This window comes from Electrophorus electricus, chromosome 15, assembly GCF_041902795.1.
Source record: "Electrophorus electricus isolate QZ-2024a chromosome 15, ASM4190279v1, whole genome shotgun sequence".
Taxonomy (NCBI): Eukaryota; Metazoa; Chordata; class Actinopteri; order Gymnotiformes; family Gymnotidae; genus Electrophorus; species Electrophorus electricus.
This window is the reverse complement of record NC_137511.1, coordinates 18,939,032-18,966,068: the sequence shown is the minus strand read 5'-3', so window position 1 is coordinate 18,966,068 and position 27,037 is coordinate 18,939,032. Positions and strand designations below refer to the sequence as shown.

Genomic DNA, 27,037 nt, shown 5'->3' with positions numbered 1-27,037 from the left:
TAGCAGATTCTCCCGTCGGCAAAGGAGAGTGTAGCCGAGGTGCCTCGTGGCTGGACGAAATCTGTCACCAGTCTGTCACGAGCCCGGTGGGAAGCTATGCTGCACAGTCTCCAAAGGCCTGCCATGTCCTGCTCCCACACCCAGGTAGAGCGTCAAGAGGTGGTGGTTTCTAGGAAGAGCTGATGATGGAATACCAGGCTAAGGTCACAGTGTGTACCGCCCCCGGCACCACGAGCAGCAGATGCCTTCCCCCAATCTCTTCACCCAGGACTGACGCTAAATGGGTGCCCTCTCATACAATATGCCAGTGCTTACGTACAGCATGTGCATTTAAACATGGCACAACCTTGGACCACACCATGTCTTTTAGCCTATCAAATGGAGGTGTTTTACAGCAGGTTACAAGTTGGAATTCAACAAAACCAAACAGTAACTTTGACCATATAATGCTGTGTTGAGTTTTACATTTTCTTTTTATACTGAAAAAGGTTCATGAGATGGAGTCTGGTGAAATTAATTAGTAATGTTTCCGTTGGATATATTAAGTATGATTTGGCCTACTTAAAAATACAGAGTAAGTGAAGTTAATGAAGCTGTTAGAAGCCATGTTCTGTGGCCCTGTGGGGTGGGGTTTAAAAGCCCTGTATAACTCATGTACTCTACATTATTGACTAATGAAATAAACATTTAGAGATGTGCTTTTGAATTGCATTTGTAATTGTGTAATCAGTACGTTTGATGATGTGATTGCTGGCATTTGTCATACGTTATGTCTGACATCGACCAGTCTGGCGAATAGTGCAGTCTTCGAAAATCCACATAGAGGAAAGGTCGTTGGTTAGTCACCTTTCAAACATTCCAAGTGCCTTACAACTACAATAAAAAAATCTACAAGCAAAAAGACAAGCTGGAGTAGGACGCAGCAGTTATGAGACACACACACACGCGTGTACACACACACTTTTGGCCCTGTAGCGTGTGGGAGGTGGCTGGAGAGTTTTGCGTGAATGGAGTATATTCTTCCTCCGTCTTTTGACTCCCACATACAAATGGGCTTGTGATCAGTATGGGGCGAGACATACCATGCACTGGGCTTAAAGCAGTCCCAGTTCTCAGTAAGATGCACCAGTTAAATGCCGGGGGGACGGGGGAGATGACCAAACGTATCTATGGTGATGGAATCGTGAATATTTTAACATTGTTGGAATATTTTTCCACACATTTAATTATATATTCTGTTTCTATGTTTTAGGCTTTTATTGGAAATTTTAAAGAGGCAAAAGATGTTTTTTTGTTTGGGTTTTTTTTTTTTTTGTAAACTAGGGTTAAGGTTAGTGCATAGCATTATTTACAGCAATGCATAAAGTAACAAGCCCCCACAAAGTTAGAAATAAAATCAAAATGACAAAATTGTCAACAAATGCACCATAAACAAACATGGTACGGTAGCAGTTAACAAAACAATCTGTAAAAACGCGCATGAGTAAACTGGTTGGGCCAGGCTTAATGTACTGCTCAGTTAGTCGACTGCACAGTCACAATAGCGTCCCAGCCTGGCAGCCTGCTTGACTTTGAGCGGCGGCCTGTTGGAGTCAATCGTCCGTGAGTGCCAATGCCCCGCCTAGGTCTTCCACGGGAGCGCGCCTGGAACACGCGTTACTACCGATACTGACAAGTTGAGCGCACTGGATCTTGGCAGGAAGTTGTATAGAGTCGAAGGAAAAATACGAGAATATTTTTAAACGCATCTTTACGTAAATACCGAAACACTGAATCAGAGAGCTGAGTCTCGCCGAAGGCATTGCAAGGTAACGAATCAAAGATTATGGACTAATGGTGGTCGAAACAGATGGAGGCGGCAAGAAGTTTTCAGTTTGTCTGGATCCTGGTGATTTTGGGAATTACGAGAACCGCGGGCAGAGAAGGTGAGTCATCTTGACATATTCCTGACTCTAAATTCCTCACCCAGCTTCATGAAGGAAACGTGATCCGCTGAACGGCATTACAAACACGGGTTTTACCAGGGCCGACAGAGTCGGTCAGCGAGCGACTTGGGCTTCGGTTGCGACGACAGTCGTTACTTCGCGAAGGCTGCGTCACTCGGCTCGAGCTGCGTTGTGGAGCCTCGCGATTTATTAACCACTATAGATAACGCAGATCACCGTTCACGCACGGACGGCACAGTCACCAAACCCACGGCAGCTGGAAAATCGCCAGAGCCAACGGACTTTGGAAACTTCCAAGGAATTCCGGACCCTGAATTCCCGATAGTTTCGAGGTTAGGTGGGAGTAGATTACGTGCACAGTAGGAGTTTTAGTGAAGTGTGTCCAGCAAACTCGCTTTGCAACTTCTGACTAACAGTAAGCCTGTGATCGTGACAACCCGCAATCATGTGCATTGTAAACAAAGCTGAAGGTATATCGTTAGTTGGGTTAGATAGAAGATAAACAAACGGAGGTCAGACGTGAAAATCAAAACTTTATTAATAAAAGCAGATAACAAAATAAGTATTTTTCAGCTGTGCATAATGTTATAAATGGCAACATGCATTTCATCGCTGGCCTCGGTTAACACTGATAAATATGTTTGTAATGTTTAGACTACTACTGTGTGTAACTGGAAACATTCACTAACCCTGCACCTGCTAGATAGGATTTTCCCCAACACAAACCCCGCTTTATTGAGTACTGCTTCCATCGTGCAGGGAATTTAAAAAGTAAAGGTAGGCTAAACACAGTATCTGTAATAAACTGCCTTTTGATATGCACCTTATTTTGCATTTACACATTGCTCTCATATGTACTGCAAATGTGCTTAGGTAAAGAGAATCAGTGCTTGTTAAAAGAACATCGCCATGGCTTTGATTTCAGTGTTCCCAGAAACAAAAATGATGCGACCAAAGATGCAACAAGCAAGATCAGATTAGCGCTATGGTTCAGCAGTTTCCCTTACTACATTTCGAGGTTTTTTTTCATTAAAGTTCCCCTTTACGTTTTGTTTGTATCATGACCTTTTACTGTTGTGTAAATAGCACGATTGTGGGTTATTTAAACGTTTCTCCGTTGTGCAAAGTGCACGTGTTGCATGGGGTTCAGTAACATGCAGCAAAGGCATAAATTGTTACATATAGTGCTGAAATGTAAATAAAAAAATAAATAAATAATTGGAGCTCGCACTCGTACACAGCGCACACACACACACACACATACTCCTTCTAGACGCCTGATCGAAAGGTGTTTCAAAGGTCGTTAGTTTAAACACTAACTGTCAGGGTTCTCACTGCTCACGTAACAAACTTGATGCTGCGTGTAGATTTAGGCGCGAGTGCACGCGTGCTTGTTTGCGTACACCTTATTGAATTAAACAATTGAATATGCATTGAATAAGCCAAGACTTCACTGTGCATTGTTCCAGCGAAGTATTTTCGGTACGCAGTCAGCTGAGCAATCCTCGGTGTTCTTGAGAAGTTCATCAGCTCAGCTGAAGTGCGTGACAAGCTGTTGACCAGCCGGGCGCAATAAACAATGCCAAAGGTTTTAATTCATTTAGTAGAGTTATTACTTATTCGCTCTCCCCACTTTCAAAACTGCAAAATGAGAGAGTTGTCGCTATACGTTGTTTTGCTGTTACATTCCTGGAATATTATATTAAAAGGTTGTGTGAGTTGCATGCTCCCACTTTCTGTCCAGACAGGAGAGTCTTCAACGCAGACCCATCTATTCGTGGAATATTTAAATGACAACTGAGCCTGCTCCTATATTGACTGATTAAATTAGTACTTATTGTAGGGTATTGATTATTACACTGATGTTGTTTAACAAACTCTAGCAGTTATTGTTTATTACACTTATTGTTTAAGAGAGACCTTATGTATTTTGTACTTCTAGGCATCAGCATTGATCCCTGTATTTCTACAGAATTCTAGATCATTGGTATGTTTGACTCTAACTTGTTGTACTGGCTAGGATGTATTCTATGAGTAAATGACAAAGCAATTTTGTAAGTTGCTCTGGATAACAGCATCTGCTAAATGACATAAATGTAACTGTAAATGCATACTCAATCTTTTTGTTGGTTGGTTGGTTTAATTTTCCCGTAATAGTTGAACTACCATTTACAGTTTGCAGGACATTAATCGCCTGAATAATAATAATACATTAATGTGGTAAGAGTCGTTCGCATTCATGTGGCTAGAATATACACTAGGGACCAGTAGATATCCAGCCTTGAACATCACAGCTACAACCTATAGCAGCACATCTGAGCTTGATTGTAAAAGAACGCTTCAGTAGCTATATCTCAGTGTTCTTTACAGCTAAGTCTACAGGGCCCCCCCAAACAATGCTCTTAAGAAAAGAATGTCACCACACACACCCAGTTGTGCTACCTATGCCAAGGACTACTGAACTGAGTGAGACACAGAAATGTGTTTCAGCAAAACAAGTCTTTTTTTGTGCCGTGGTGGTATGTGACTGTTGGCCCTAGATTTTGGAGACACGTGTTTCATAAAGATAATTGGTTCTCCCAGGGAGAACCAAGAGTGTTTCTAAATTATCTTTTTCTGTGATGGTTTAAAACAAAATACTTTTTTGTTTTGGTTTTTAAATAAACTCTGTGATTGGAGTTTGGCTGATGTGTGGGACAAAATTCCACACAAATCCATATTGCATTTAATGTAAGACATGGCCAAATTACTTTAGGGGGACTTCTGAAACAGAGTACTACAGTACTAGACTGTGATGTAGACTCAACCTGACTGTGCTTTTGTGCCATCCTGCAGAGCTTCTTAGCCCATGTGTGTTATCTTGAGACACTAGGCTTGTATATTGCCTATACATCTTTAAGGACATTCTAATAATATGCTTGCCGTTATTAGCACAGAGATGTTTAAAATAAAGAACTTTGAATATTATGGTATGTTAATAGGTAGCAATTATGCTACCTATTATTGCTGTGCTATATATACTCTGCTGTTAGCCTGAAATGCTTAATGCAGTGTAATTTGTTTATCAATATTAGCCAAGTAGGGGGGTTTTTTCAGTGTATGAGCTTGATGGAATCAGGTTTTGTGACAACTAAACTAAAACTGCTGAGTACAAATATTTCCCCTTTAGTGAACCTGCCTGATGGGATGACATAGGGGTGTGCTACAGTGCCTGCACCATGCTTTTTACTTTAGTGTGCAGAATTCACTGGCATGAATTCAAAGCTACGAATTCACTGGCATGGCCATTTGAGTGACACCTGGCCCTGCGCAGCTGTCAGCAAGTGTGTTCTAAATCATTTGTAAATGGAGGTGCAGTGTTGTTTGGGGTTACATCATATTTCATATTTCATTTCCAGAGCTAGGTAGCTGTAGAGTTTATCAGTATGGATTCAGCACTAGATTGTGATAACGTTGTAATATACTGCAGCTGTAATATGATTTAAATTATGACTCCAGAAATGACATGTTTAAAAGCAAGTCTTAGAGCACACACCATCACCATAAAAGTTTTTTTTTCATCATGCAAACGAATGCTTATTAAGCTGAATAAATAAAACAATATCAAAATAGTTTTTGAATGATGAAGATGATATCATAAAGTTCATTTTTAATGGTTTAACTCAACTAATTGATACATATATAAGTTACATTAAAGAGGGTAAGATTTGGTTGGCCCTGTTTAAGGGTCTTTATAAGTTTGTACAATATGGAGAAAAATACTATACTTTAATTATATTGTGATTGTGGTATTCTTTGCAATATAATAAAGATCCAGTGGTGATCCCTTGATGTAATATGACTAAAGATCATCCTGTAGTATTTTTACAAAAACAATTTATGTGTGTTGGATCATGAGACTGCTGTGATTTTTTTGAAACACCCAAAGACACGCTCATCTGCAGTGTCTGAGACTGCCTAGAATCTTCCCAACATATGAGAAGAAGCGCTGTGATTTGTTATTTGCTAATTCATTGCATACTGCATCCTTCTGTGATATCTGTATACCACATTTCTATATTGCAATATCGATTAGCAAATGATATATTGTGCAGCCGTAGTTCCTGCTTTTGGAACATTACGGAACCTCTATGGTCAAGATGAGTGCTTCATTAAAAACTCTGTGCCTGTATGCATCTCTGTGTTTTGTTTAAAGAGCACAGTGAACAGGAGCTCGAGCTCTGTGTGCGTGCGCGTGGGCACGTTTGTGGGTGCATGTGTACATACATGCATCACTGGCGTACTCACACACGGCACCTAGTTCAGATCCTGTTCTTCCTGTTGGTTGAGCAATACTCGTTTGTTCAATGATTGTGTGTGTTTGTGCATTTGTGTGTGTGAATGTGTACTGATCAGGCTAATTTCAGGCTTTTTCAATCTGGTTCCCTAAGTGTCTAAGAAGAATAGCAACCAATTCATTATTATAACTGTAATTGCAAAAAGTAGTGCAATAATATTAAAAGGTCATTTTAGAGAATATGAGAAGTCACATGTGCATACAAGGTTTATCCTGGTTGCTATGGTTCTGGAAGATACATTTAATATGAATATTAGTTATTTTACTCAAATTATTTTTCTCTTTGGTTGAATGCCTGCTGCTAATGGATGTTTTAAAGACACGCATTACATTTAAATTTACATTTACGGCATTTAGCAGACCCTGTTATCCAGAGCGACTTACAAAATTGCTTTGTCATTTACTCATAGAATATATCCTAGTACAGTGCAGTAGGTTAGAGTCCAACATACAAATGATCTAGAATTCTGTAGAAATACAGGGATCAATGCTGATGCCTAGAAGTACAAAATACATATGGTCTCTCTTAATCAAAGATAAGTGCAATAAACAATAAGTGATAGATTTTGTTAAACAACATAAACAGTACCCTACAATAAGTCCTAAATTAGTCAGTCAATAAGGGAGCAGAGTCAGTTGTCCTTTAAATATTCTGCAAATAGATGGGTCTTCAGTCTGCGTTTGAAGACTGCAAGGGACTCTGCTGTCCGGACAGCAAGTGGGAGGTCATTCCACCATCTTGGAGCCAGGACAGAAAATAGTCTCAATGCTTGTCATCTATGAGACCTAAAGCAAGGTATTTCAAGGCGAGCCATACTTGAGGTTCGAAGTACTCGAGGTACGGATCGGGTTTTGACCAGTGACCTCATGTATGAAGGGGCTGGTCCATTTTTGGCTTTGTAGGCAAGCATCAAGGTTTTAAATCTGATGTGTGCAACTACTGGGAGCCAATGAAGGGAGCGCAGCAGTAGAGTAACATCTGTGAACTTCTAAAGATTGAAGACCAGTCGCGCTGCCTGTCACCTGATAGGATCATCCCTCCAGATAAGACTGAAACCATCTCCAAGCAGAGCCAGTCACACCAAACCTGCAGAGAACACTGTGTCAGAGGCTGCCAAAAGGTCTAGAAGAGTCAAACCAGATGACAGTTTGGCAGCTTTAGTAGCATGAAGTTTTTTCATCACTGCTATGAAGGCTGTTTCTGTAGAATGTGCCAGTTTGTAGCCAGACTGATTGGGATCATGCAGCTGGTTCTGGGTGAGAAAAAGAGACAATTGATTATAAACTGCTCGTTCAAGGGCTTTTGAGAGGAAAGAGAGAAGTGATACTGGTCTGTAGTTGGTAACGCTGGAGCCGTCAAGTGTGGCCTTCTTGAGGTTTGGTACCACCCTGGCAGTTTTTAATGCAGTTCGCACGTATCCAGAAGATAAGGAGTTGTTGAAGATAACAGAGATGAAAGGATCTCTTGCGATTGTCTGGAACAGAGCGGAAGGAATCGGATCCCGCAGACATGTAGTCGGATTGCTGGAAGTCAGGAGTTGAAGAATTTTGTATGAGGAGAGAGGAGAAAAAGAAGTCAGAGGGTTGGATGTTGGGGAATGCACGTTGGTTGGAGGGGTGGGAACAGAGGAAAAGGACTGGCGGATTGCTGCAACCTTCTCCTCAGAGAAGGTGGTGATATCCTCAGGAGTAAGAGATGAGGAAGGAGGGGGAGGATTAAGGAGAGAAGAAAAAATTGTGAAGAACTATGCAATCACCAAATTGTTAAATTCCTATTTTGTTAATTGTCAAAGGTTTGAAACAAACAACTACATTGTTCTCTCTAGCATTCTGCACACGTTAAAGGCGAACACAGCAGGCCTGCTTTGAGAGACTCCTTATCCCAAGTGCTCGGGTTGGCCACTTGGTGATGGCAGAAGTTATTTTTTCTGTACAGGTCTGAGGCCAGTTTTGCAACTCCTGTTAATATGATTGAGGGGACTTTAACTGAGGCAAGCTGGTCCCGGTACAGTACAGCAATGCTCTGGACTGGTCATGGAGCATATCACCCTCTGTGGCAGCAGCAGTTAGACATAATTGGCAGCTATGACGATATGTGCTGCAGAGAGGTCAGTGCCGGGAGACGGCTTGCTGTCTGGCCAGCTGCCAAGTACAGGTGTGGCAGGTTTTTGGCACAGTGCAGGTAAATAGTGCTAATTTACATACACTGCTCTTCTGCATTCAACGGTTAGCCAACAACCCCCCAGCTGTGGACGTCCAGGCATATCTGTTTTTGAAAAAATCACGATGATTATGCGATGATTACCTTATGTAATGAAGATCGCATTCGGTGTTTGTTTTGTTGCATTGAGAGGCTGAAGCTATGAACTCTTAATCTGACAGCCAATTCAAGAATTCTGTAATTATATTTGAAAAATGCATTAAACATGGTACACACACCAGACTTAATGGTATGCAGTGTGTCTCCCTCCTCTTTCATTTCCTTTGTAGTGGCTAGCAAAGTGATTTACTGGACCAGACAAAATCAAGATTTCCTAAGACAGTAATAGCCTTTGTTTAGCGATGATGTGTCTTTAAAGGTATTGTCTTTTGGTCTCTGGTATGTATTGTTTTGTGTGTGTGTGTGTGTGTGTGTGTGTGTGTGTGTGTGTGTGTGTGTGCGTGCGCACGCGTGTGTTGCAGAACTAGGTTGAAATGTATGTACGTTCTTCATTTTTTCCCTCTTTGAGTTTTAGAATGTACTGTGTGTGTGCGCACGTGTGTGTATATGAGAGAGGGAGGACATTTATGCCCGTGTGCTCATTGACTTGGCCAGATTTCTGGGACGACTGCGAATGTTGTTACTAAGATACAGGAGTGCTGTGTAGCTAGCATGTGGGGTGTTAGTGTGCATGAGACCAAGGTTAAGAGTGCCAGTGACGTCGTGGTGGGGGGACACACACACATAATGCGGAAACCACAGACTGACACAGGGAAAAAGATAAAGAGAAGAAAAGAGAGACGGAAGAGGAAAGAGAGAAGTCAAATTTAAGAGGGTAAAGAAATGAGGAATAAATTGAGAGGGAGAGAGGAGACAGAAAAAGTGAGAGAGGGGGGCAGGGTATGGGGGCAGAGAGCACGAGAGGAAGTGTCTGGGATTCTATTCAAGGCTACCAGCCGGCCCTCACACACACACACACACACACACACACACACACACACACACACACACACACACACACAGATAACCCTCTGAGGGAATTTTAGGAGGACGAGTTGTGGGGGGTGGGTCGTGCATCTAGACTGTTCTTCATCCTAGAGCCCAGTTGGTTGGAACAGCCTTTGGTTTTATATTATATAAGGTTATATAATTATATAAGGTTTTATATTTGCAGTCAACCTGTCCTGTCTACTAATCTCTCTCAAAATGTGTTGTATTTTATAGTATCGTATTGTGTCTCTAATTTTAGGTAACGCCACTGACGGTTGGTTCTGGCCGTGTCTCGGTTAAGGGCATTTCTTGACTGTAACTTATTTGTGGTAGCTAAGGATACTTTGAGTAGATAAGTAATTTCTGTAAGTCACTCTGACTGATAAATGCCATGAATGGAAATGGAAATAAGACATGCACAGCAGGCAGGACAGGGGTCTTTTCTTCTGTTTGAGATGGCATAGATGCCTGTTGTTAACATTGCACTCTGGTATCTGTTTCTCCAGGAAACAGAGCAAACACACACTGCTTATGTTCACAGCGCACTTCCAAATATGTTCTTCTGTTAAATCTTCAGGAATTATAGGCATACTTTTATTGATCAATTCCAGGTACAATCCTGCTGTCACAGGACGCTCCCCACCCCCCACAAGTCACGTGGTACGGCCTGCCGCGTGCAGGGGGGTTCACCCATGTTTGTAGCCACACCCCCGTGAAGGCACGCACCTGTACGGGGTTACGTGTTAATGTGTGTTTGTCTACTCAAACCCTCGTCAGTGCGTGCCTCACCGTTGGCCATTGTTTGTTCGCTGATGTATGTTAGTGCGTATATAGTCATTTGTTAGATGTGATTGTGGTCTGTGTTTAGATAAATGTATAAGTCGTGTCTGTCGTTAGTGTTGTGTGTGAGTGCCATTGTTCTACATGTTTTATGTTAAGAAATGTTTCACTTCGAGGGAGTCTGTGCGTCCTGTTTCACGCCCACCGGCACTCGGGCCAGCGACAACATTACACCTGCATGTGTCATGTCTCAAATGTTGCCACTGTAGTGTAGAAATATGTCCATTAGAAGGTCTTTGACATCATTCATTACAGAGAAACACAAGGGCATCCCTCAGGAGTGGCTGGGCCTCTGCTTCTCACCCTATTCCCACTATGGCCATAAAATGAATTAGACAGATAATATGATGAAGAAGATGATGATGATGTTATAGACATTCGTGACAGAGTGACGAGCCTGACCCTTGGGTGCTAGTGGGGTGTGTGTGGGACCCTCGGCTGGTCTACAATTATTAACATTCAGTCAGTTTTCATCCTACACTGGTTGGCTGCGTGAGTCTTTTCTTGTGAAAATGGTTTTACAGGAGACATCGGTCTACACTGAATGTAGGGCAGTATGCTTGCCCACGCATGCACACACACACACACACTTTTTGAAGATAATTAGTGCAGGGCTCTCAGGAGGCAAAAGAAGACAGACACGCTGCCAGACGTGCACACACACTTAGACCTTTCATGATAAGAGTGCCATATCTTCTGTGGATTATGGTCTTAGCCCTACAGGAGGGTTGGGAACATCCACCTGGCTTTTCCCACATGATACCAGTTCCATTTTTGTGTGAGTGTGGGTGTGGGTGTAGATGTAGCATTAAATAGCTACAGTAGTCATTATATCAATGGAAGGTCCCTACAAAGATAGTAAACGAGACTGTGTGTGTGTGTGTGTCAAGTCAAATTTATTTTATGTAGCACTTTTTACAAGAGCTATTGTCACGAAGCAACTTTACAGTGTCCAAGCCCCAAGTGAGCAAACCAAGGGCAAGGATAAACTCCCCAAGAGTATGAGGACTGATCTCTCAGAGGGAGAGCCCTTCCTCGTCTAGTAGACACCAGTCAGCACAACAGAAACAAAATAACAAAAACAATAGTAGAAATCTGGGTTCTTAGAAGTCCTTGTCTAAGTGTTTGAAACCCATCTGGTGCAGGAAGAACTCAGGAACAGCTGCCTGATATCCAACCTAGCAGACTCCGGTCAGCCTAGAGCCTTTGCGATGTTCTGGGAGGGGTGGGATCCAAGGCAACAGAGAAGTGGGTGGGACTGGTAGGAATGGGAGGAGCCACAGCATGGGAAGGGGTTGAGACTCAGAAAGAACATGCGAGTAGGTGAGTAGATGCAGAGAAGAAGTACTTTGGCAAGAAGAGAGGACAGATTATTAGGCATGGTCAGATAATATAGTGTGTAAAATATGGGTAAATAATGCACAAGGATGGTCTCCCACAGATCTACCTATGGCAGCACAGCACAAATAGAGCCAGAAGGAAACAGGCACGAGAGCTCCCTGGAATATCCCAGGAACTCTGCTACTCTCAGCCAGCAAACTTGTGTTTATCATAACTCTTATCATAACCCCAGATCTACGTCTTTACCTAAGATGGGTATTTAACAAAATGCCTAACTAAGCACAAAGGTTTTCAACCAAACAGATTTTCAGCCTTAAATATTGAGTCCCAAACATTGCCAGCAAGATTATTCCATAGCTTTGGAGTTTTGTAGGAAGAGTCTGACCTCTGAAGTAGTTTCCTTGTTCTACTTACTAATAAAGAGCCTGAACCTTTCAATCGAAGCAGACATGACAGATCATAATTGACCGAGAGCTTGCTAAAGTACCGTGGGGTAAGACCCTTCAGTGCATTGTAGTCATTATAATTTTTGCAATGTTCCTGAGGTGGAAAAAGGCTGACTTAGAAATGTGATTTACATGAACTTCATGTGAAAGACAGATCCATAATTACGCCAAGATCTTTAACCGTTAAAGATGGTGTGATTGGGAAACCATCAAGGTTTATTACATAATCATAGTGCATACTCCTAGCTGCCTATAGGCCTAATAAGAACACTTCTGTTTTGTCAGAATTAAAGGAGAGAATGTTTTCTCAGCATCCAGTGTCTGATGTCCTTTACACATTCCTCAGTAATATTAAGATGATAATTGTTGTCGGTTTTGGCTGAGACATATAATTATGTGTCATCAGCATAGCAGTGGAAACTAGCACATTGGTTACAAATAATTTCACCCAGCGGTAGCATATATAATGAAAAAAATAAGGGCCCTAGAGTAGACCACTGTGGGACACCAAAACTTACCGTTTGTTGAATTTATACAGGGCCTTTCAAGGAGCCCAAGGTCGCTTTACAATTACAATTAGCCCAAGGTCGCTTTACAATTACAATTAGCCCAAGGTCGCTTTACAATTACAATTAGCCCAAGGTCGCTTTACAATTACAATTAGCCCAAGGTCACTTTACAGTTAAGTACAGTGAAACACGTTTGAGAAGTGGCAGCCAGTTGCACACGACATGCACTCAACCGGAAACGGCAGGCCCCTGGGGAACTGAATCGGGTGAAGGAAGGGAAGAGAGGGCTAGGCATACAGACGCTCACACACACACACACCATCACACTTTATTACAGTAGCCATCACTGGGCGTACACACACACACAGCGGGATAGTTTATTGGGCTAGCCATGTTTTTGAACTGTGGGAGCAAACCAGAGACCCCAGGGGAAACCCACACAGACACAGGTATAACACAGGAAGAACACGGGGAGAAGCTGAAAAGTCTCAATTTATGTTTATAAACTGATAAAGGTCATTTAAGTCAGATATTAACCAGGAAAGGGCTGTTCCCTTAATCCCAACGTTTTCAGGTTTATCTAGTAAAATGTTTTCATCTACAGTATCAAATACTGCACTGAGATCAAGCAATATAAGCAAAGAGACATAACCCAGGTCATTAACTATTTTAATCAACGCTGTCTTTGTGCTGTGATGAGGCCTAAACCCTGACTGAAAGACTGATTCAGGTATGAGATCAGCTTCAGCGCTAAAGCTTTTTTCTGGGATCTTGGAAATAAAGGGAAGGTTTGAGATCAGCCTATATTTTGACAACTGGCATGGGTCATGGATAGATTTCTTAATCCATGGTTTGATAACTAGGCTATTAGTTTGAATGATTTAGGTACATAGCTGAATGAGAGGAAAAAATAGGGTGAATGTGAGGGTGAATGAGAAGATCAATGAGAGGGCGAGGGTGAATGTGAGGGTGAATGTGAGGGTGAATGAGAAGATCAATGAGAGGGCGAGGGTGAATGTGAGGGTGAATGTGAGGGTGAATGAGAAGATCAATGAGAGGGCGAGGGTGAATGTGAGGGTGAATGTGAGGGTGAATGAGAAGATCAATGAGAGGGCGAGGGTGAATGTGAGGGTGAATGTGAGGGTGAATGAGAAGATCAATGAGAGGGCGAGGGTGAATGTGAGGGTGAATGTGAGGGTGAATGAGAAGATCAATGAGAGGGCGAGGGTGAATGTGAGGGTGAATGAGAAGATCAATGAGAGGGCGAGGGTGAATGTGAGGGTGAATGAGAAGATCAATGAGAGGGCGAGGGTGAATGTGAGGGTGAATGTGAGGGTGAATGAGAAGATCAATGAGAGGGCGAGGGTGAATGTGAGGGTGAATGAGAAGATCAATGAGAGGGCGAGGGTGAATGTGAGGGTGAATGAGAGGGTGAATGAGAGGGTGAATGTGAGGGTGAATGTGAGGGTGAATGAGAAGATCAATGAGAGGGCGAGGGTGAATGTGAGGGTGAATGAGAAGATCAATGAGAGGGCGAGGGTGAATGTGAGGGTGAATGTGAGGGTGAATGAGAGTTTGAATGCTGGGATGAAGGTGAACGAGGATGAATGTGAGGGTGAATGAGAGTTTGAATGAAAGGGTAAATGAGAGGGTGAATAAGAGTTTTGAATGAGAGGGTGAATGAGAGGTTAAATCTCCAAGTCCACATATGGCCCATAGTTCCTCTGTGAGCTCCATTCCTGCAGGAGCCTTAGGACCTCTTTGTTTTTACTTTTGTAATCTAAATAAGTAATTGCCTTTATTGGGTTTCATGCGCCTGATTTGCCCCATTTGATAATGAATACAGTACAAGGAGCCCATTCCTTGGATGGGGTGTTTATCATGGGTCCAGGAAACAGAACCATTTATTTAGTTCATTATTAGAAGGTACCCGGAACGGAATTTTGAGCTCACTGCACACTCTGATGAGCCTGTGTGTGTGTGTGTGTGTGTGTGTGTGTGTGTGTGTGTGTGTGTGTTTTGCAGTATGTCTGGGCACTGATATGAAGCTAGCCTTACCCTCCAGTCTGCAGAACCACTATGAGATGTTACGACTGCTTTACACTGGCTGCCAGGTCGTCCATGGCAATCTGGAAATCACACACCTACAAGGGACACCAGACCTTTCCTTCCTGCAGGTGAGTGAGTGTGTGTGTGTGTGTGTGTGTGTGTGTGTGTGTGTGTGTGTGTGTATATGATGTTGTTTAATCATATGTATCTCTTGATGGTAATAATGATGTAATGTGGGTGTTGATAGTAATTATGACGCTGATGTTAACGGTGACAGTGAATATGACAAAGATGTTAATGATGCTGGTGACAGTGTTGACTGTGCTAACAGTGTTGTTGAACTCTCTGCAGGGAATCGTGGAGGTCCAGGGCTACGTGTTCATCTCTCGCGTCTCCGTGCCCGTGCTTCCACTGGACAGCCTGCGCATTATCCGGGGGAGTCAGCTGTACAACGGGAGCTATTCTCTAGCCGTGCTGGACAACCCAGGCGTCAGGAAGCTACAGCTCCGCAGCCTCACAGGTGGGTTGTGCTAGTGCTGGGGGTGGTGCATTAGGTAGTGTGGGTGGAGCATTGACGAAATCATTTAGAGCTGTTGATGGCTCAGGGTCCAAAGGAGGCTTGTGACCAAAATGTTTGTTGTAGTTTGTTGTAGCTACCAGTGAAGGCATTATCCACCATATCTAATTCCAGATCTACAACTGGTGATTGTGGTGATTGGTGATTGTAACTCTCTCTCCCTCAACCCCCACCCCACCCCCACCCCCACCCCGCCCCAGAGGTCCTACTGGGAGGCGTGTATATTCGGGGGAACCCTCAGCTGTGTTTCCCTGACCCCAAGAAGATTGACTGGAAGGATATTGTAGGGGGGCAGCAGCTGGGCAAGTCGATGTGGCTGCAGTCAGCAGCACCCTACTGTAAGTGGGGGTGGGGACAAAGCCTGGGAGGGAGGGGTGGAGGCCTGGCAGGGAGGGGTGGAGGCCTGGCAGGGAGGGGGAGGTGCGAAGGTGGTGGCGTGACGCCGCTCTGTCTCCCGCAGGCCCGTATTGTTCGTCGGCTTGTGGCTCCAGAGGCTGTTGGGGAGAGACGGCGACAGACTGCCAGACACGTGAGTGTTGCCTCGGGTTTATCCCACACCAACTTAGCAAGACAGAAGTAAAGATTCAGCTAGCAGTAGCAGGTCCAAGTGTAATTAAACTCTGTGTGTGTGTGTGTGTGTGTGTGTGTGTGTGTGTGTAGTGACCCACATCGACTGCGCTTCGGGGTGTATGCGCTGTAAGGGCCCCAAGGCGAGCGACTGCTGCCACGTGCAGTGTGCCGCAGGCTGCGCTGGACCTAAAGACTCAGACTGCCTGGTGGGTGGAGTCTGCCCGGTGGGTGGGGACTGCCTGGTGGGTGGGGACTGCCTGGTGGGTGTGGACAGTGTGGTGGGTGAAGTCTGTCTGGTGGATGGGGTCTGCCTGGTGAGTGAGGGGTGCCTGATATGTGGGGTTTCCTCTGAACCCGCACCTAGATGGTGGAGTCTTTTCTCAGCCTCTCCCTCACCTGGTGGGTGGAGTCTCAGCCTCTCCCTCACTTGGTGGGTGGAATCTCCTCTCAGCCACTCCCTTGCCTGTCCAGTAGAGTGATAATAATATGCCTGGCACCACCTTTACATGACAGTGAAGGACATGGATATTGGGAATTAAGACGGCAGCTGTGAAGCACCATCTAGAGCCGCGATTAGTGTTCTAATGCATTTTAGTTACGCTAGTCCGCCACACAGAAACAGATTTGCAAACAAGCTTTTAACAGGATAATTTAACCTAGTTTAAGGTCCCCATATTAAGGCTTCATAAAATGTTAAGACATATGACAAATAGAGACTGTGGTGACAGGCGTAGGTACTGTGAGGCCTATGGTTGTTGACATAAGCGTTCATAAATGTCTATATATGATATATGACAGAGTTATGTTTGTGTTATGGATGGGGTACATGGTCCAAAAATGGAAACTTCCATGGTGTTATCTGTTTTTTTCTCAGTATGTCACAGTGTTGTAAGAAACGCTTGATATGTCTCTGTGGTGAAGAAATGATGTACAACAATCTCTGTACAACAGTTACTGTATTGAAAAAAATACTACAAGCAGTACTCAGTACTTAAAAACCAACAGCCATTATTCAGTACTTAGAAACAATAGCCAGTACTCAGTACCTAAGCTTTTTGCTTTTTATATCCTCCACAGGCTTGTCGTCATTTCAATGACAGTGGCACGTGTAAAGACAACTGTCCTCCCCCGACCGTTTACGACCCGATGACCTATCAGTCCAAACCAAACCCCAACAAGAAGTTCAGCTTTGGAGCCACCTGCGTGAAGCAATGTCCCTGTATGTTCCAGTATCACTATTATATCCCCATGACCACAATTGGCCCTAGTGAAAACATTACATATTAAAAAAATGTTGTTAACCTTGATGTGACAGGTTGAAAGACCGGTCTGTATTCTGGCCAAGGGTTTATCAAAACACTCAGAGAAGATGTCCACAGTACACAATACCTAAACGACTGCTTTGTTAAAACTGTTCATTGGGGCCCCTTTTGTTTATATCAGTATGGCATAATATTACATACTGCATGATATTACACTACACTATGCAGCACTAATTAAAACTTTCACTAATTTAATACACTAATGTCCATTCACTTGGGTGTTTGGGCCTCTGCTCAAGAAAATGAACCCTAGGTGATCGCTGACCTCTGATCAAAGTGAATCTGAACAGGTGCATCCAGTACACTTGAAAATGTTTTATGTTTCATAGAAGTTATGCACATTTCGTAATATTCTAGAACAAAAACACCAAAGAACCACAGTTTCTTCTACTTAATGTATTACTTTCTAACTCTCCCCTTGGTCTCTCTCTCTCCCTCCCTCCCTCTCTCTCACTCTCTGTGTTTGTAGATAACTACTTAGCCATGGAGGTGGCATGTACCATGGTTTGCCCCAAATACAACCATGAAGTCATCATCAAACAGCCAGATGGCCAGGAGACCCAGAAATGTGAAAAGTGTGAGGGCGATTGTCCTAAAGGTAGGGGTGTGTGTGTGTGTGTGTGTGTGTGTGTGTGTGTGTGTGTGTGTGTGTGTGTGTGTGTGTGTGTGTGTGTGTGTGTGTGTGTGTGTGTGTGTGTGTCCGTCCTCCGTTGACCTATGGACCAAAGGTGTAATTGTCAAAAAGTGAAATTCTTTATTTCTTTGTTTGTTGTTTGTGTGTGTGTGTGTTCATGTGTGTGTGTGTGTATCTTGGTCAGTGTGTTACGGTCTGGGTATGGGTAGTCTCCAGGGTGTATCTGTGGTGAACAGGTCTAACATTGGCTTGTTCAGCGGCTGTGAAAAAGTCTATGGTAGTCTGGCCTTCCTCAGCGACTCCTTCAAAGGGTAAGTGTTAATTTCCTCTTTAGAGTGTATGTGTTCAGTCCCTCTTTACTTGGGCTGTTCCACAAACCTGTCTGCACTGCCCAACTCTGACCCTTGCAGGGACTCATTGACCAACATGTCCGGCCTACAGCCCGCAGACCTGCAGGTTTTCCGCACCTTGGAGGAGATCACAGGTAACTCGGCCTGGCTCTGCTCTGCTTCATCCAGCTGCTGTTCTGTGCTGTTCCCAGACCTGCTCTAAACAAGCCTGACTGACCTTGTGTGCCGCAGGCTATCTGTACATCGAAGCATGGCCGGATAACTCCACGGACCTGGGCGTGTTTGAGAAACTCAAAGTCATACGAGGACGAATGCTTTACAAGTAAGCTAGTCGCAGCCACGCTCCCTTATCTCTCTCTAGCTGCACCCACTCCTTATACTCTCCTGCTCTGCCCTCACCCACTCTCCTCTGTTTGGCCCCGCCCACTACACTGTCATCTCTCCCCCAAACCCCGCCCTCTCTTGTTTTTTTACTTTTGTCTTCCTCTGTTTTTCAGTCTGGTTCTTGACCTCTTTTGCAGTCTCTTCCTTATCACAAGTCACTTTCTCTCTTATTTCTCTTCCTTGTTCCTTTTGCGAGCCTGTTTCGCTTCACCTGTATGTGTGTGTGTGTGTGTGTGTGTGTGTGTGTGTGTGTGTGTGTGTGTGTGTGTGTGTGTTTGTGAGTGCGTGTAGTGTTCCTCTGTCTCTTCTCTCCCAGCCTGTGCGGTGTGTCTGTCTGGCTGTCTATTGGTGTGATTCAGTCAGGCTTCTCAAACTCATGGATCGTTAAAGTGAATGATTACCCTGTCTGCACCAGCACGGCTGACCTCTGACTTCTAATTAACACTGCATAGTTTAACCACAAGCCTTAACCACAACAGTCCTGACAGAATGCAATGAGATGATGTGTTTACCTCCTGAATGTGATGTACGTAACTGTAGTTAACTGTGACAGGCAACCGGTAACTCTGGTAATAGATGTAGCAGTGATAGAGTGTTTGATGAATGTCCTCAAGTGCTCAGCTCTGGGTCTTTCTGAGCCAGAATGTTCATATTTGGGTTATCCTTTTGATTATGTTTTATGCTACTTAGTGTTTTCTGGTGAGGTTTTTTGGGGCTTTTATATTTCTGACTTTAAATTTAAATAGTGGCTGGTGTCTCTCTCTCTCTCTCTCTCTCTCTCTCTCTCTTCTCTTTCTCCTCATAGGGGGGTATTCTCTCTGGGGGTGCAGTCTCTGCACATCGAGTCCCTGGGTCTTCGCTCTCTCCGCAGCGTCAGTGGGGGTCTGGTGCTCGTTCACAATAACTCTCGTCTGTGCTACACCTCATCATTGCCATGGGCCAGTCTGCTTTACCCCAGCCAGGAGCTCAACCTTGTCAGTAGCAACAACCAAGACCCACAGACCTGCGGTGAGACCTGTGTGTATGGGTGTCTGTGTTTGTGTGTTTATTTAATGTGTGTCTTGTGTGGGAACACTCATCTACATGTGTACGCATGTGTGTAGTGTGTGTATACTCATCTGTGTGTGTATATCTTCTTTCCCTGTGTGTTCCTCAGTGGCAGAGGGACACGTGTGTCACCCACTGTGCATGGATGGGGCATGCTGGGGTCCAGGGCCAGGCCAGTGTGTATCGTGTGTGTCCTATGAGCGCAACGGCGAGTGTGTGGAGCAGTGTAACGTACAGCACGGGTGAGCAGGCGATGGTGGTCTCCCTTGATACTGTTTAACGCCCTCGCTATGTACTGCACACACACATATACACTCATACTGCACGCACCCACACATACATTCATATCACACACGCATACACTCATACTGTGTACATACGCACACACAATGCTCTGGTTGCAATGTCAGCTCCGTGCAGGTTTCTCCATGGCATGTGGGAACATGGATCAGCTCAGACGAAGACGAGTTTCCCATTGATATTTTTGACTTTGGAATTTAATTTAATTTCTGTATTAGTCTCACTGCATTTAACACAGGTTTCAGAATGCATGTTAGGTCAGGTAGACAGCAGATGACAGAAGCTGTTAGTGATACTGTACTGTGGGTGCTGTCTGGGACAGAGACTCACCTCCAGCTGTATGCGTCTGTGTGTAGCTCTGTCAGGGAGTTCATCGATGGCTCCTCCTGTCTTGCCTGCCACACGGAGTGTAGACCAATCAACGGCTCTTCTTCCTGCATTGGCCCGGTTAGTTGCACTGTAACAGAGTGTGTGCATTTTACTTTTGTTATATTTCATATTCTATTTTTAAACTTCGGGTTCAGTCATAAAATAAACACCTGGAGCATCTAAGGTCTGTTACCTGTCCAATGGGATGTTCAACATGTATGTGTGTGTGTGTGTGTGTGTGTGTGTGTGTGTGTGTTATGGGATATTCACTGTTCAGGACCAGTACAGCAGCCATGTTTCAGAGTGCATAAAGACTACAATCCTACATAAACCTCTTAGATTTTCATCCCAACCCCAGTATGAATTATCTTTTTATAAAACCCAAGTTTTTAATTACTATAGTTGAAACCTTGAAATTGAGGCGGGTTGTGTCCAGCCCAGAGGCATATCGTGCCCCTGATGGCCATGCGGTGGCGGTAGCGAGCTTCCCTGACATCTGCGTGCTGCGTTTGCCCGCAGAGCAATACCCAGTGCATGGAGTGCCTGCACTACCAGGATGGTGAGGCATGTGTGTATCGCTGTCCCAGCGGTGTGAAGGATGGACAGTACACCGTGTGGAAGTACAGCAACGAGAGCGACCACTGTGTGCCCTGTCCAACCAACTGCACCGTTTCGTAAGTAACCCCTCCCCGCTGACCAAGCTCCGCCCATCCTTCTCTACCTATAGCCAGGCTGGTCCCAGTGGGGCTTGGGGTTCTGTCTCTTACCCTGCAAAGCGGCCCCAGTTCAGAGTGCCATCAGTCATATGATGACCACTGGTCTGCATTGACTGAGGTGGCACTTAGATATCTTTAAAACATCATTCCATGAAATTTCAAAGGATTTTAGATGAAAAAAGAGGTAATGAGACATTTTGCAGGTGGTATGGCTTGCTGTCACTGGCAGTCAACAAGCAGAGGTATGGATAAAATCCATCTAGGACTAAATCAGACACTTGAAGGACCTTAGGAATAAGGCAGTGTCCAGCACTGAAGACTTGTTGAAGGTCTAAGAGAGCCGATTATGTTCAGAACGTTAGAGATATGACAACTTGGGGTTAAGGAACTTCGTATCAGTATGTGGGAGCATAAGTATTCATAGGACAGGAGTTCTGAAGGAGGTTAGGAATTCATGAACATATATATGAATATACTCAGGCCAAATCGTTTCATTAGTACTAATTACATGTTTGACTTTTTTACACAGTTGTCCTCAGGATGAGAGAGGATGTCCAATTCACCAGAAATCTGGGTAAGATCACGGTTTTTAATATAAAATCACAAGGATGGCCATGGTGATTACTTTTAGTGTCTTGCTGATCTAAAAGGTTGCTGTCATGATTGTCATGGTAACCTCTACAGGCCCGGAACCACAATAGCCGCCGTGATTGGCGGTGTGGTTCTGTTCCTCATTCTACTGGCTCTGCTGGCGTTTTACATTCGCCGACAGAAACAGCTGAAGAGGAAAGAAACACTAAGGAGAATCCTTCAAGAGCATGAGGTTAGAGACCCAGCATGGTTTTTGAATTCTGGCATTTTGAATTGTACACAACAATGCCGTGAAACAGTGTAAAAAAAAAAACAGTGCCTCATCTGAATTGCTAAATTGGTGCACGTTTCGAACACTGAATGACATCTTAAATGAAAACCTGATCATGCGTAAAATTGACAATGAGGGAACAAAAACACAACAATGTGACATTTTATGTATTCATTAAGAAAGGATATTCAACACCCAATCTCCTTGTGTGAACAGCCAAACGTGTTCTGTAGCTGCTAATTAGTGTCTCAATGCCATAGTGGAATTTTGGTCCACTACTTGCAGAACTTCTTTAGCTTGGTGACATCTGTAGGCCTATGAGCATGGCTTGCGTTTCAGGGTCTGCCACATTTCAATAGAGACTTTGACAGAAGTTTAAAAATAATTTTTTTTTTAAAGATTAGCCGATGAGAGGTAGACTTGCTTGTGTGTTTTGGACTGTTTGTCTATACCTCAGCTTCAGCTCACAGACAGATGACATGACATTCTCATAAAGAATTCTATGACACAGAGCAGAAGTCCTAGTTCCCTCAATGATAGCATGGTGTCCAGGTCCTGCTTAGCTGCAGCAAGAGAGGCTTTAGATGTTGTCCTAGCTTTCTTCGTAACTTCCTGGATGGTTTTATGTCTTGCTCTTGGAGAGCTTGTGGGAGAGCAACCACTCATGGGTAAACTGACTACTGTTCCAAACCGTCTCCATTTGGGCAGTATGGGTCTTATTGTAGATCGGTGAAGCCTTAGAGAATTAGAAAATTGTTTTCTTTTAAACCTGGGTGGATGTGATTCTTGCCGTAGCTGGTGGAGCCGCTGACTCCAAGCGGAGCGATGCCGAACCAGGCCCAGATGCGCATCCTAAAGGAGACGGAGCTGAAGAAACTCAGGATTCTGGGTTCAGGAGCATTTGGTACTGTCTACAAGGTCAGCCCCACCGCTAGCAACAGCGCTAACACCTTAAACAAGAAATAACAGCCAAGAGGGCCACTAGCAACAGCGCTAATGCCTCAGACAGGAAATAACAGCAAACAGAGCCGCTAGCAACAGCGCTAATGCCTCAGACAGGAAATAACAGCAAACAGGGCCGCTAGCAACAGCGCTAATGCCTCAGACAGGAAATAACAGCAAACAGGGACAACAGCAACAATAAACAGGATATGACAGTCAGCAGGGATTGGGAAACATTCATGAAGTTAAGATCATGATCTCCATTTTTCCACAAAAAGTAAATTTAGTATTTAGATTTAGCATAATTTTTAAATGAGAAACAAAAGCAAAACTCCACTAGAAGCATCCATCTGTTTTTAGGATGTAATACCACTCAGTTAATTTAACATTTATTGTCACTAAACATAAATATGTTCTGACTTATCTCTGTCAGTGTATGCAATCGAACAGTTGCATCGAGTTTCAAACAGTTCACCTCTGATTAGTATCACAGACATGACAGTGCATTAGTGTGGTTATCTCTGATCAGTACCGCAGGTGCACATACATATGATGCACATACATCAGAGAGCTAGCCATATGTGCTGCCTCCCAGAAGATGTGGGATTATCACTTTAAAAGTCTGGCATGTGATGGTAGGCGATTGTGTTAGCAGTGAACACTTGTGGAAAATGTAGAAGCAAAATGTAGAAGAGCAGGTGCCCACAAGCTGTTCTCTCATACTGTGCCTGTGCACCTACAGGGCGTCTGGACTCCTGATGGAGAGAATGTGAAGATCCCAGTAGCCATTAAAGTTTTGCGTGAGAACACATCCCCAAAAGCCAACAAGGAAATTCTAGACGTGAGTCAGTCTTTGAAATACACTGTAAAAACAGTGTAACAATCAGTCACAGCTCTGAGAAACACATACATGTGTGTGTGCATGTATGTGCACATGCATGCATTCATTCATCTTTTGTGTGTGTGTGTGTGTGTGTGTGTAGGAGGCCTACGTCATGGCAGGTGTAGCCAGCCCATATGTGTGTCGTTTGTTGGGTATTTGCCTGACCTCCACCGTGCAGCTGGTCACCCAGCTGATGCCCTACGGCTGCCTGCTGGACTACGTCCGTGAGAATAAGGACCACATCGGCTCCCAGTACCTCCTCAACTGGTGTGTGCAAATTGCCAAGGTGAGCTACCAGCACTCAAATGCTCCATCACCACATAAGGGGCTGTCTCTATCTGTCTTATACAAACCCAGTGCCGATACTTACATACTGTAGGCACAGAAGAACAGCGAAGAGGAGTTTCGATTTATTTATTTTTTTTTAATTACTGTTACGTTCACTTTCAGTCAGTGTGCAAAATTAATCTACAAATGTCTGAAATTGCATTTAGTACGTGACTGAACCAGGATAAAAGCATGATAGAAACATGAACCAGGAATTAAATTAGCCCAGTAGAACTCCCATTTGAGTGTAAATGAAAATGCATTTAATCAGAATCTAAGCCGTGAAGGTGAAATAGAAGTCGAGTTCTTTTAATCTGTGACTGGACTTCTTAGGTCCTGCCTAGCTAGCATGAGACTGTGGAGTAGCTACACTCTCGGCTTCATCTGCATATTTGTGTTGGGGTGGATGACCTCAGGGCATGAGTTACCTGGAAGACGTGAGACTGGTTCACAGGGACCTTGCAGCACGCAACGTCCTGGTGAAGAGCCCCAACCACGTGAAGATCACAGACTTCGGCTTGGCCCGCCTCCTGGACATAGACGAGACAGAGTACCATGCAGATGGGGGAAAGGTTTGTGTGTGTGTGTGTGTGTGTGTGTGTGTGTGACTGTCTGTCTGTGTAGCTTTCTTTATTTTTCTTTCTTTCTTTGGTGGTTGTGGTTTTATAAAGGAAGAATATCTGTAGTGATCTGTTTCTACAGAATCCCCCAGAATGATGGTACTGGGCCAAGAGCATATCAAATCAAACTTGCAGGATGGAGTTTGCTAGTCATGTAAGCATGTGTTAACTGGCTAACCGTGACTGCTTGTTCTGCAGGTACCTATCAAATGGATGGCACTGGAGTCTATTCTGCACAGGAAATTTACTCACCAGAGTGACGTGTGGAGTTACGGTCAGTAAATCCATGAATGTGTGTGTCAGCAGCATTGTTGGTTCTGTGTGGGTCTAAGATTATGCCATGGTTAGTCCTGACCTGTGGGCCATGTGACTTGCTTAATTATGACACAGGGGTCACCGTGTGGGAGCTGATGACCTTTGGCATGAAGCCATATGACCTCATTCCAGCACGGGACATTCCGGAACTCCTAGAAGGGGGAGAGAGGCTCCCTCAGCCTCTCATCTGTACCATAGATGTTTACATGATCATGGTCAAATGTAAGTTTTTTTTTGATAGACAACTACATAGTCCAACTATGGTCTATGGTGAAAAGTACCATAGAATTTGGCAGTACCATAGAAATTGAGCCACTATACTAGCCCCAAAATGAGAACATATGGTGAAACATGCTAATAAAGGGTATTTTTTAATCTAAATGTAAAAGACTTTTTGAGTATTTACCCTGTCAATGATTATCCAGTTATACAAGATTAATTAAAAGATTAAAGTTAAATAATTGATCTTAGTGGTTGGCTGATTGACAAATTAATCAGAATGATTGAATGTTTGGACAAATGATTTTTGTCATTTGATCAATAGGTTGGATGATTGATCCGGAGAGCCGACCCAAATTCAAGGAGCTGGCGACTGACTTCAGCGCTATGGCGCGCGACCCTCCACGCTACGTAGTCATCCAGGTGAACCTGCTCGTGCATATGCCCTCTCTATACTAGCAGAGCTCCACCACATTTGCCAACTGAGACAAACATCCTGTAAGCAGGTTCCCAAGGCAACCTTCCAGATGGTGGTGACTCATTAAACATCATTCAGTTTAGCTGTGTAGATGACTTCTCACAGTCACAGAGTGGGAACTAATGATCATCTGCTGTTCCTCCCATTCCACCTGTAATGCCCCTTGTGAATGTGTAAGAAGACATTCAGACATTCTCAGTCATTAGGGCACTGATGAAAACTACAAAAACCAGCTCTTCAGAATCTTGCATCAAGACGAGCTCAAATGAAGCCGTGGTTATTGTGGAGAAGCCAGAAGAGGTTTGTGGAGTTATTAGATGGGGTTTTGGCGCCATTCCCAGTGACTCTCTCACCTTTACAGGCCTGTTTTTCTGGTCTGCAACTCTGTTGATAAAGGGCAAGTAGAAACAAAGAAAACCACGCAGGAAGTAAACAAGGCCCTGCCGTGTTCCCGTACCGAACGCATTCTGTGCCCGTGGAGACCTTTGGGTGGGGTGGGTGGAGTCGCTGCTCCTTCTGGCCCATGTTCTCCAGGTTAGGCCTGTTCACAAGGACGAGGGGCATCTACAGCAGCAGGACTCCCACTGCATCTCAGTTTGCTCTCAGACCTTCACAGGCCTACGATGCCAGTGGCACCTTGTATAGAAAACGACACGTTCACCGCATTATTGCTCATGAAGGAGAGAGCAGCATTGCTTGAGGGCTCCCCTGTGTCTCATTAATCCTCAGGGCTTTGCGTAGGTTGCAGGAACACCGGCTTTCTCTCTTTTCCACTTTACTACACACCTTTTGTGTGTTCTTGTAAATGTGTGTGTTTGTGTGTGTGCGCGTATATATGTGTGTACTATGTGGAGCCCCAGTCTCGACTACACCCCCTGCTGCCTGTAGTGGAACTGCAGTCACTGCTTGGCTGGTGCGGGAACAACAATGTGGAGTTGACCATGTTACCTCTCAAAGAAGTTTAACAAACAGCAGTTAAATATTCCATAGCTGAACCTCGCTTCCTTATGATTTCCATGTATTAGATGGGGGGGATAAATTCTGTCTCTCTTGAACAGATGCTGAACATGTGACCTAATACGTGTCATGCAGCCCGGTCCTTATCTCACTACATTACCCACAAACCTTGTTCCATCTCCCCAGATTATTGAACTCTCCCTAATGTTTCTCCATATTTAAGTTCTGTTTTTACTGAGTGTCTTTCTCCGAAGTCTAGTTTTGCCTGTCATACGGTTCTGAGCCATTGTTTTGCATTGGTATTCTCTGGTTACCGTCTTTTATGTGTGTTCTCTGGATTCACGCCAATTCCCAGTTCCCTTACTGCCAATTCCCTTATTGGATTTGTTGGATTATCATTTGTATACTGGATATTTGACCTTTACCTCTTCCTCGATTACGCCTTTGGCTTACCTCTGTATCTCATTAAACTCTGCATACAACTCGATCTCTGCTCATCAAGTCTGAC

General features: G+C 44.1%; 1 protein-coding gene across 1 annotated transcript in view; it reads left to right on the top strand.

The window, feature by feature from the left end:
- The first annotated feature begins 1,559 nt into the window (after window positions 1-1,559).
- Window positions 1,560-27,037, top strand: part of erbb2 (erb-b2 receptor tyrosine kinase 2) — a 29,958-nt gene continuing 4,480 nt past the window's right edge. Inside the window, exons 1-24 of the mRNA XM_035533421.2 lie at window positions 1,560-1,925; window positions 14,634-14,785; window positions 15,009-15,177; window positions 15,435-15,572; window positions 15,695-15,763; window positions 15,895-16,010; window positions 16,882-17,023; window positions 17,596-17,724; window positions 17,945-18,071; window positions 18,171-18,244; window positions 18,342-18,432; window positions 19,300-19,502; window positions 19,651-19,783; window positions 20,198-20,288; window positions 20,730-20,884; window positions 21,456-21,500; window positions 21,611-21,749; window positions 22,584-22,706; window positions 23,473-23,571; window positions 23,714-23,899; window positions 24,357-24,512; window positions 24,759-24,834; window positions 24,951-25,097; window positions 25,420-25,517. Of these exons, the coding sequence (XP_035389314.2) occupies window positions 1,850-1,925; window positions 14,634-14,785; window positions 15,009-15,177; window positions 15,435-15,572; window positions 15,695-15,763; window positions 15,895-16,010; window positions 16,882-17,023; window positions 17,596-17,724; window positions 17,945-18,071; window positions 18,171-18,244; window positions 18,342-18,432; window positions 19,300-19,502; window positions 19,651-19,783; window positions 20,198-20,288; window positions 20,730-20,884; window positions 21,456-21,500; window positions 21,611-21,749; window positions 22,584-22,706; window positions 23,473-23,571; window positions 23,714-23,899; window positions 24,357-24,512; window positions 24,759-24,834; window positions 24,951-25,097; window positions 25,420-25,517 (2,934 nt within the window). The 5' untranslated portion in view covers window positions 1,560-1,849. The remainder of the gene's footprint in view (window positions 1,926-14,633; window positions 14,786-15,008; window positions 15,178-15,434; window positions 15,573-15,694; window positions 15,764-15,894; window positions 16,011-16,881; window positions 17,024-17,595; window positions 17,725-17,944; window positions 18,072-18,170; window positions 18,245-18,341; window positions 18,433-19,299; window positions 19,503-19,650; window positions 19,784-20,197; window positions 20,289-20,729; window positions 20,885-21,455; window positions 21,501-21,610; window positions 21,750-22,583; window positions 22,707-23,472; window positions 23,572-23,713; window positions 23,900-24,356; window positions 24,513-24,758; window positions 24,835-24,950; window positions 25,098-25,419; window positions 25,518-27,037) is intronic.